The following is a 10,014-nucleotide window of genomic DNA, read 5'->3' on the forward strand; positions in this document are numbered from 1 at the left end:
TAAAACGAACAATATCTACTAGTAGTGGGCTTCAGTTATTACAAATGGTATCATATCCAGATATTGGGCGGTGTGCCAACGAGGAAGCTAGCTACTAAGGGGGTGGATTGTGGATCCCATAGAGGAGTGGCGTTTTAGAAACATGAGGCGGGGGTTGGATTGTAAAATCTCACATGAGTCAGAGGGGAAACAAAAACACGTTTTAAAATCATGAGGCTGATTACGATACGTTACAATTGGTAATTTTAAGAACACAAAATTAAATAAAATTATGAACACAATTTATAATTTTTTTTTAAATTCAACAATATTTAGGCAACCAAATTTATTATTTAAACCATAGCCTCTTTACATTTACAAAAAAAAAATTATGAATCAAACGAAATTGACTATACTATATCATTATTAATTATTTTGTTGTTGACTACTTTAATTAATTAAAAAAAAAACTATTTAATATATATTATGTGTATATTTTAAAAAAATCATAGTCTTTTTCTCATGAAAAATAGTTGCTTCATTATTAATTAATTAATTAAATTTTTAAAAACAGTTTTGTCTGTATTATTATTATTTTTTTTTGGGAAAATGCAAATTTTGATAATATTTAAAAATTAAAAAAAAAAAAACAGAAAAAGAAGGATGAAAGGAGACGTGGGTGGTGGGGGGTGGGGGTGCCACTCACTACGGACGGAAGCGATCAATCCCTTTACAAGATGGGTCCCACCCTCCAATTTTATAATAATTTTTAAAAATAAATAAATAAAGGAGAAAATTGTGGATGGAGAAAAGGTTTTGAAAAGTATCTACTCGTATATTCACAAATAAAAAGCAAGGAAGATAAGCCACTTAATTATCTGATATTTTTTTTTAAGTTTTGTAATTATTTGATTTTTTTTAAAATAAATTTTGGTTTATATATAACTAAATATTATACCAAACTTATTGTCTTTTTAAGTCCACTAATAAATAATAAATATGTTTAATAATGTTTTATCTCAAATGACCCTTTGAGATGTGAGGGGACGATTATGAGAACAGGGTTACATTCCCGTTTTCTTCCATCAATTTAGTTGCCCTTTTCAATAAATGATTTATTCAAATTATATATATACGCGAATAATGAATTAAAATTTCTAATATTTTGATCGATGATATATATATGTTTTATTGTAGAAATTAATAATAAAATATTTTATTTATGGAATTTGATACTGTCTGCTCTTTGTTGATTTGTTGATTGTTGAAGTCTAATGGGACGAAGAAGAACAACTCAAATGCAATAGTAATAAGGGTTTTATTTTCTATCCTCTATTCGCTTCTATGTATGTGGTATGTGTTGATGGCTTAATGTGACTATGAGGAGTACAATCAAATTGCAAGAAAAAAGTTTAGGAAACTGCTTTTAGAGCTGCGATTGCGCGTACTATGAACTTGGGTTTGGAGTGGAGACTGTACGTAAGTGAGCTTGGGTCGTTGGGCTTGAAAAGCTTCCGCCTCTCGTTGGGTCAGTGTGTGCTGGGATGGTTTGGGTCGACTCAGTTCTTTGCACACTGAACCCGAATTGTATCGGGTCCTAAAACACAACTCAATTCAACTCGAAATGTTGTCTAACCTAATCCAACTCGATTCAAGTTCTTGAGTTTAATGTAGACCTCTAGTAATAGGGTTTAGAATCAAGTTGGATGGTCGAGAATCTCTACCGAATCCATTTTTTTAATGGAAAAGAATCTCCAAAATCAAAATCTAATTATTTGACTTTCTTTTCTAAAAAAAACAGAGAGAGATTCCAAGTGACATTAAGTCAAGAATTCAGGAAAAAAAAAAAAGTGGGTAGCCAAAATTGAGTTGACAGTGCAACTAATAACCGACAGCCACGTGGACGTGGGACCCACTCACGTCATTGACGTGTCTTTCCCTTTCTTTTAATGAAATTATAATTTAAATCTATAATTAAGATTTTATAAACAGTGTTTTAATAAATTATAAGAACAATAATGAAGCCTAAGATTAAAGTTGGGATTCTCCTTAATAATTCCAATCTGGTCGTTATAACGTCACTATTACATTTATAATCATTACAATATTTATTAAAAAAAAAAAAACATTTTCGTGGTGGTTGGATATTAACTAATTTATTTCTTGCTTTTCATTATTATTTTCGAAAATATTATTTTATTATAATTAAAATTTAGTTAATTTTAGCTATTCAACTTTTATATTTAATTTAGTCCCCGCCATAATAATTTTAATTGCACCTTTTATCTTTTAGGGTTACAATCAAATTTGATATGATACCACTTATTATTTTAATATTCTCAACTCTCATCATTCAATATAAGGCCTTAATAATTTTAAAATTAAAAAAAAGTATAATAAAATATTAATATTGTTCCTTTTTCATGCGAGTGATCGGGAGGTCAATAGTAATAATAAGTATTTTCATATTTGTTAAATTTTAAGAAAAATAACAAAAACCCAATTAATTTAAGGATTCACATTAATGACATTTTAGTCGAGAATATGTGCCAAACTCGATTGAATTATACTTTTTGTTTATTATTAAAATATTATATTGTTTACTATTAAGCTAAAACAGATATTGTAGCCTCCAATAATTATCGAATTTTATTATTTAATTTCTTTGATGTTTGTTCCTTTGCATGATGCACCTAACGACTATAAATGCAAACGTGCATGAAATATTCTTTTTTGGTAACCACATATTTTATTTATTTAAATATTAAAAAGAAAAAAAACATTCTTCCATTAAAATAAATAATAGGGATGAAGAAGTTTCTCAACGAAAACGACAAATGAGTCAACGCTCAATTTTTTTTGTTTGTTCCCTTTTTTTTTTATTAAAATTTTTTAATTAATTTTATCAACAATATATTATTATTAGGCATAAAAATGATTTAAATGTCTAAATTTGGACTAAGAATTTAAATCACCACCACTTATATATATATATATTTTTTTTTATAAAAATACTTTTAAAAGTAATTTTTTTTAATAACTAAGTAAATTTTAATAATAAAAATAAAATTGTTATAAAATGGGCCCAAGTTCTTTGTTTAAGTATCAAACGCGAAAGCCCAATAACTTGCAGATCAATTATAAAAGCCCAATGGGCTTATAGTGAATTAATAGGCCTATAAAGTAGACCCTCCATGGGCCTTGTTTGGGCCGATGATAAAAATGATTAATTTTTAGTTCAATTTGAAAAATAAATATCTATATCTTTATATTTTAAATTAAGAAAAGGTGGCATGAATTTTTATTATATATAAAAATAATTTAGAAAAAAAAATAATAATATAATTAGACAACTTATTGAGTGCCCAAACTCTATTCTGTTGGATGGATTATAAATGGCATGTAGCTGAAAGGCATTACATTCGTCCTACAAATATCTCTGAATTATTACTATCATCTAAATTATTTTATTTTATTTAAATATTACTTTTTATTATTATTATTTAAATATTATATTTTCACGTGCCTTCAATAAAAAAAAATTGAAAAAATAATAATGCAAAATTTGTGAATCCCATCTATTAATTATGGGATCTCACAGTCCATTTCATTGGGTACAGAGTTATCGCTAGCACATCGCTTGATGTTTGACTCTTATATCATATTACTATTAGATATTATCTGCTTTGACCCGTTACAAAAAAAAAAAAAAACACTTAACGGATTAGAATATTATATTCTTAATAAAAATAAAAATAAAAATAAAAATAAAAAATTTAGGTTGTAGCACAGCTTTTTATGGCATGGAATGATGGTAAAGGATATGATACAACTTTCTAAGTGCTCAAACATCTGAATTTAATATACTAAAAAAGTGATTAATGGATCAAAATGAATCTCATTCACACAATCATCATCTTTTCCTTTTTCTTAAAGATTTTATTTTTTAATATAATACTAAAAGATTTATATACTTTACATTTCATTTTCTATACATTTTGTTATTCATTTATTCCCAATGTTCCCTTCTAAATATTTGATATTGATGATAGCTTAAATAAGTCAGAAAATATCTTTAAAAATTAGTATTTTCTATAAAAAAATGTGAAGATTTTTTAAATAAAAAAATTAATCACTCAAAATTATAATATTTTACCTTCACTTTTTACTTAATAAGTTTGTTTCTTTTAAAAGAGATCGACTCGTTTTAAGTAAAATATTATATTCGTGAAAATATTTTCTTTCTCCCTTCTTTAATTTAATATTACTTTTTAAAAATTTATGAGTATTTTTTAATTTTTTAAAAATTTAAAATATATTAATGAAACGAAGGTTACTAGTATTTAAACTATATATATATATATATATTAGCCTTTTTATCTAAAAATAACTATTAAGAATATTTTAAAGTTTAAGATATTATTAAATTTTTTAAAAATTTACGTCATAAATAATAAAGTGTATATATATATATATAGAAAAGGAGAAGGTGATGAGAAAGGCACATAGAATTGTCGAGCAAACGGCCGACCCAACAAAAGTTAGTGGGAGGCACACTTAACCAATTTCCCATTGCTAACACACACTTCATAAATAAATATTTTTTAATAAATAAATAAATATATATATAATATAATTAAAAAATTATTTTTCCTCATCAAATTCGATGAAGATAGGACTGACGCAGATTTTTAAAAATTATTATTTTTTTAAATTTTAGTTTCTAAATTAATTATTATAATTTAGTTTTAGCCGTTTTTCTCCTCCACTCTGTCTTCAAGATAATCTATTTTAATCTCTCTTCTCTTCTCCTTCTCTTTACTTTAAAATAATATTTTAATTTTTTACAAATTTCTTTTTTTTCTTTTTATTTTTAAAGCATAAAACATTATTTGATAACAATTTCTTTTGTTTATTATTATTTTTTTGTTTTTTTTTTTGAGTTAAACTAACATTTATTATGTACAAAATATATAATGTGTATTAAAGTAAAATATATATTTCTAATTAGCCATACAAATAAAAATATAAAAGAGAATTATTATTATTATTATTTTTAAATAACCTTCTAGACATGCCTGCAAAACAAGGGTTCTAACTTAAACCTAAAACATATTATATATTTTAACTTTTTGTATTAATTTAGTATTTTACTTATCGGAGATACATAAAGATGTGATCATAAAAATAGAATGATTAAGAAAATGAAAATTGATTAATATTATTTTCCTTTCTATGAGAACGTAGGAATTAGGGTTATAAAATTCCAATTTAATTAATAAAATGCAATGGAGAGGCATCTTGACCCATCCATCACTCTCTTTTCTAATAAACCTTTGTTTGTGGTCGTTCTATGTTTGGAATAATTTTAAAAAGTATACGGACTAAAATAGAACAAGTCCTAAAGTTCTCGTTTCATATTAATTCAACATCGTTCTACCGTCTGAGATTTGATCAACTGATTTGTATTTTAATTTTGAAGTTTGATCGTGTTCGTCCATAAAGAATAAATTTGTAATTATCCTTTATTGATGTTTTGACAAGACAAATATGGTAGAATATCATTTCAATGGGTTTGTCTATTCAATTGCTTGAAAATATGAGCAAACACGCGTGTGTTTGTTGTCTTTTCAACCTACCAAATTATAAGACAGACAGATAAATGAGGGAGAGACCGTGTAACAGCCCAAATCTATTACTAGTAGATATTATCCGCTTTAAAACACGTCTACTAGGAAGAGGTTTCCACTCTCTTATAAAGAATGCTTCATTCCCTTCGCAATACATTAAGTATGAGAAACAATCATAAAATTAAATTGTTATTTGGTCGAACCGCTTTTCAAATGACATCTTTAATTAAATGTGGCTGAGCTCAAGTCATAGTCAGCTGACCTATGTGGGAATGATTATATTATTCTTGAAAGTCGACCCCAAGAACCTCAATCTTGATTAGTGCTCATGATGGTCAGCCTCTCGAGCTTGACTAGCTTTTCTTTTTCCTTTCAAACTTGCTTCTCGACCTTTATGCTTTTACTCTTGGTGGTTGTTTTTTTTTTTTTTTTTTTTTTTTACTCTTAACGAGTGATATTTTGAATGAGTATATGAAAGAATGACAGGATTTACTATTCATGACTAGACAATAAAACTTCTATACATTTTCGTTTCTCTTTTAACATCGATAATCACGCTTCATTCTTGATGGTCCCAAACGTCACTAAACCACTCGTACACGTTCCTTTCAAACAAACAATAATTCATAGAGGGAAAGAAAAATGTACGATGTTTAGGAATGTTGTACAAAGTACAAACACAAACCAAGAACGAAAACGATAACTCTCAAAAAGGTATTTTCAAGTAAGTATTGAAGAAGGGAAAAAAAAAAAAGTTAAAAAAGAGTGTAAAAAGGAATTGGAAGAAAAACAAAAAAAGCTTTTGGAAATATGAGAATTGTCACCTAAATATACCAAAAAGGACCATATAAAAATTAGACTCTGTCGGGCCCTCCGCTCCAATTTTTTTGAAGAAATTAATGTAATATAAAGAACGGGTATATGAATAAATCTTCAGTGACACAACATAGTTAACCGTGCATGACTTGGAGCAATGACCTCGTGTAAACAAAAAACCCGTGTTGGTTTGTAGGGATAGTGTTCACTCTATAAGTCAGTCGGGACAAGTAGGTAACGTGGTGATTTTACGGGAGATAGTTAGGGTTAGCCAATGCCAAATCTGAGTATAAGGCGTTGCGTATGTTTTTCGAGAAAAATACAAATCATAGCCCACGAAAAGTAAGTTTTGAGTTATGTTTTACACGATGGACACAAACTTAGTCTTATTTCGTTTTCATCCTCGATCTTTTTCGAATTTGCAACATGAGATTTCTTGAACGGAAAAAAACAAGAAGACAACGACAGAAAAGAAGGAAACAAAAGGAAAGAAACGTTTATGTAAAACAATTTGGCTACAAACATGATTAAGTACAACTTCATGAAAAAAAAATCTCAAATCTCTTAGTTATTTTCCATTTCTCGGTTAATAATCTTCGTTATCTTCTTGTCTAATGCGCGCCGATTCTTCTCCATTTGTTTTTGCTCGTATAAACGAACTCTTCAATTCTTCATGTCTAAACATAAACCTTTCAAACTCCCAACAAAATGTAGTACACCAACGTTATTGGTAGTGCAATCAGCATCCCAAATATCACTCTGCAACATAGTGATTATAAACGTTAATCGAAATGGTCTTATGTTTGAACTGATCTCATTCCCAGATATAGAACTTACGCAGTACTCAAAATATCTGGGTGTACGTTATACTCTTTAGCAAACACAAACGGTACAATCCCTTGAGGAAGAGCAGCCTGTTTCAAAAGAAAATTTATGCAATGGGTTTAGAATCAAAACTGACGATATCACGTTAATGTAGAAATAATATAGAAATACGAGAAACGAAAGAGGACCTGAACAATAGCAACATGCAAGAGAACGCCTTTGAGGCCAACAGCAATGGAAGCAGCTGCCATTACAGCTGGGCCTACAAGGAATCTAACAGCCATAGCAAAAGTGGCTATGGAGTTTCCACAAGCTATGATCCTTGGTTGCAAAGCCATGAACAAACCTAACAAAATCGAACATTTTACGAATCATTCAAAGTTAACGTTCGTGTATAGTTTAGAGCGTTTTAAGAATCTCGTACCGAGACTAAACATAGCCATGCCGAGCCCAGCGTCGGAGAGTATCGAGATGGACTGTGCTACAATGGCAGGCATCTCAACATGCCACCTAACAAAGACAACAAAAAAAACATCAACCAAGCCCAAAGTTTTGATGTCTTTAATGAAAAAAGTACCTGAATGAAACAAGGGACCAAGTGAGGCCAATCAAGCTAGAGTAAGTGTTGGGGTTTCTGATCAGCTTTCTCCAAACCATTATAAGAATCAACCTTGTCATGACACTGGCCGGTGGCATTGTCTTTGACACTCCATTGTTCCCTCCTTTCTCTGCCGCCGCCATTTCATGTCCATTGTTGCTGCTGTTCATCCCTCTGTTTCCAAAGCTAAACTCCTCCCGCTCCACGTCTTCTCTATCGTTATGTCTCGGCCCACTCTCGCCTGTAAAATCAAACCCGTTAAATCATTATTCGACTCATGTCTACTCCTAGCAGATATTGTCATTTTTGAACTAAAACATGTCTGGTAGAAAGAGGTTTCCACACCCTTATAAACAATGCTTCGTTCTCCTCTTCAACCGATGCGAGATCAAAAATTAGTACGGAATCCGAGAAAATTTTGAAAAAAAAAACAAACCTTTTCCAGGGGAGACAGCCAATTTAAGTTCTTTATGATCATGGGGACCTCCATAATCATGGCCTCCAAACACATCAGAAACAGGGGAAGCACTTGAACTCCAAACAAACATATGAAGATCTTTATTATTATTACCATCCTCCGATTTGTACTGGCCGACCTGTCCGTTCGCCGTTGATCTCTTATTTCTTGAACCCGTCGGTGAAAACATTCCCATGTTCGGAGCAGGGTAATGCGGCGGCGCTGGGTTCCCATGGTAATAATATCTCGGCCCACTTTTCCCTCCTCCGCCGTGATTCTCGTCCTCATAATTCGACGGCCGTGGCGTCGGCCCTCTCGACACGGCTGGTGCCACCCCACCGGTGCCAAGCATGGAGTAAAAATCAGTGTGATTAAAACTAGAGCCTCTTGGCGTTGGATTTCGCGATGACTGCAACGAATAAATCTCGGCGTTGGTGAGATTGGATGGCCGGGGAGTCGTCGACGACAGCCCCTGTGACCGGCGGGAGAAAATATCAGAACGAGAGGCGTTGGACCGTCTGACAGTGACATGGAGCTTGCCGTCGTCTTTGATCTCCGCCTCTGTTTCCAATACTTGCTGGCCGTCGAGAGAAACGACATCGGATTCGACGTGAATGGAGACGATGGAAGCCGCCGTGTCGGGAAATTGCTCGGAGATTAAATTCCTAGCTCCTCTGAATTCGAACATGAAGAGCATTAAAGTGTACCAAATTATGCATTGAAGAACGACAATTTGAACCATTAAGCTGCCGGAAAAGTCGCCGTACATTCCTTTGAGCAGAGGAATTCCCATAACCAGAGTGTTGGGCAGAGTTGAAAGTGAAAACAGAGTAATTGTCCATTCCAAGCACCCCCGCCGGCTCACCTGTTAAAAAAGGAATCATAGAACAAGGAAATTAAATTCTCCCAAACCCATTAACTTAAAATTTTAAATTTCTACATTAACATTTATTCTAACCCATTGGGAAAAATTGGTGGTAGTTTGATATTACCTTAGTCCAGATAGCGAGGACGACGAGGACCATGATTTTCTGGAGAGTATCGGCGGCGATGAAGCGGAAGCTCATGGTATAAGGATTGTTGGAAGCTATGAAGTGGAAGGAGAGAAGGGGAACAGCGAAGAGGGCAACGAAACGGTTGATACCGGAGCACTGATCGGGGGTGAAGATCTTCCACCATTTGACGGAGCCGTAAGCTAAGATCATGGCGACGTAGAGGGGGACGACGGCGGTCATGACATGGTAGAAGTCCAGTAATGTAATCATCTTCAAGGAACTTGAAATTCAGAGGAAAACAGAGGAAGAAATGCAGAGGAAAACAGAGGAAGTTCGATGAAGAAGAAGAATGGGAAAGCACGTGTGTTTTTTAAACTAATTTCTTGTTTCAGTCTAGAGAGAGAGAGAGAGAAAAGTGTTTGTAAGACAGATTTGCTTTGGTTTTGGAGCGTTTTATGGAACTTTCAATAATTATTATTATTTTACTTGGATTTGCTTTTAAAACTACTTGTCTATGGGTGCATCTTAATTCTGTACGTTCAATCACACAGTCATATATATTATCAATTTTGACATGTTAGGTATACTAGTCTTACGATTTTAAAACACGTCTATTAAAAAAAGATTTTCTCACTCTTATAAATAGCTCACTGCTAATACATATGGTTCGTTTTGACCCGTTAATCATCAGCCTCACCGTTTTAAAATGCGTCT

The 10,014-nt window shown here is 31.8% G+C and overlaps 1 protein-coding gene across 1 annotated transcript; it reads right to left on the minus strand.

Moving 5' to 3' along the window:
* Window positions 1-6,796: 6,796 nt before the first annotated feature.
* Window positions 6,797-9,678, minus strand: LOC111432874 (probable auxin efflux carrier component 1c). The gene is made up of 7 exons (XM_023069761.1): window positions 9,298-9,678; window positions 8,285-9,170; window positions 7,828-8,089; window positions 7,675-7,760; window positions 7,439-7,596; window positions 7,263-7,339; window positions 6,797-7,184 (listed from the first exon to the last, which is right to left on the minus strand). Exons 1-7 carry the CDS (start codon window positions 9,568-9,570, stop codon window positions 7,118-7,120), a joined length of 1,809 nt encoding a protein of 602 aa, XP_022925529.1. The 5' UTR covers window positions 9,571-9,678; the 3' UTR covers window positions 6,797-7,117.
* Window positions 9,679-10,014: the final 336 nt, after the last annotated feature.

The sequence above is a fragment of the Cucurbita moschata genome, unplaced genomic scaffold, assembly GCF_002738365.1.
Source record: "Cucurbita moschata cultivar Rifu unplaced genomic scaffold, Cmos_1.0 Cmo_Scf00003, whole genome shotgun sequence".
Lineage (NCBI taxonomy): Eukaryota > Viridiplantae > Streptophyta > Magnoliopsida > Cucurbitales > Cucurbitaceae > Cucurbita > Cucurbita moschata.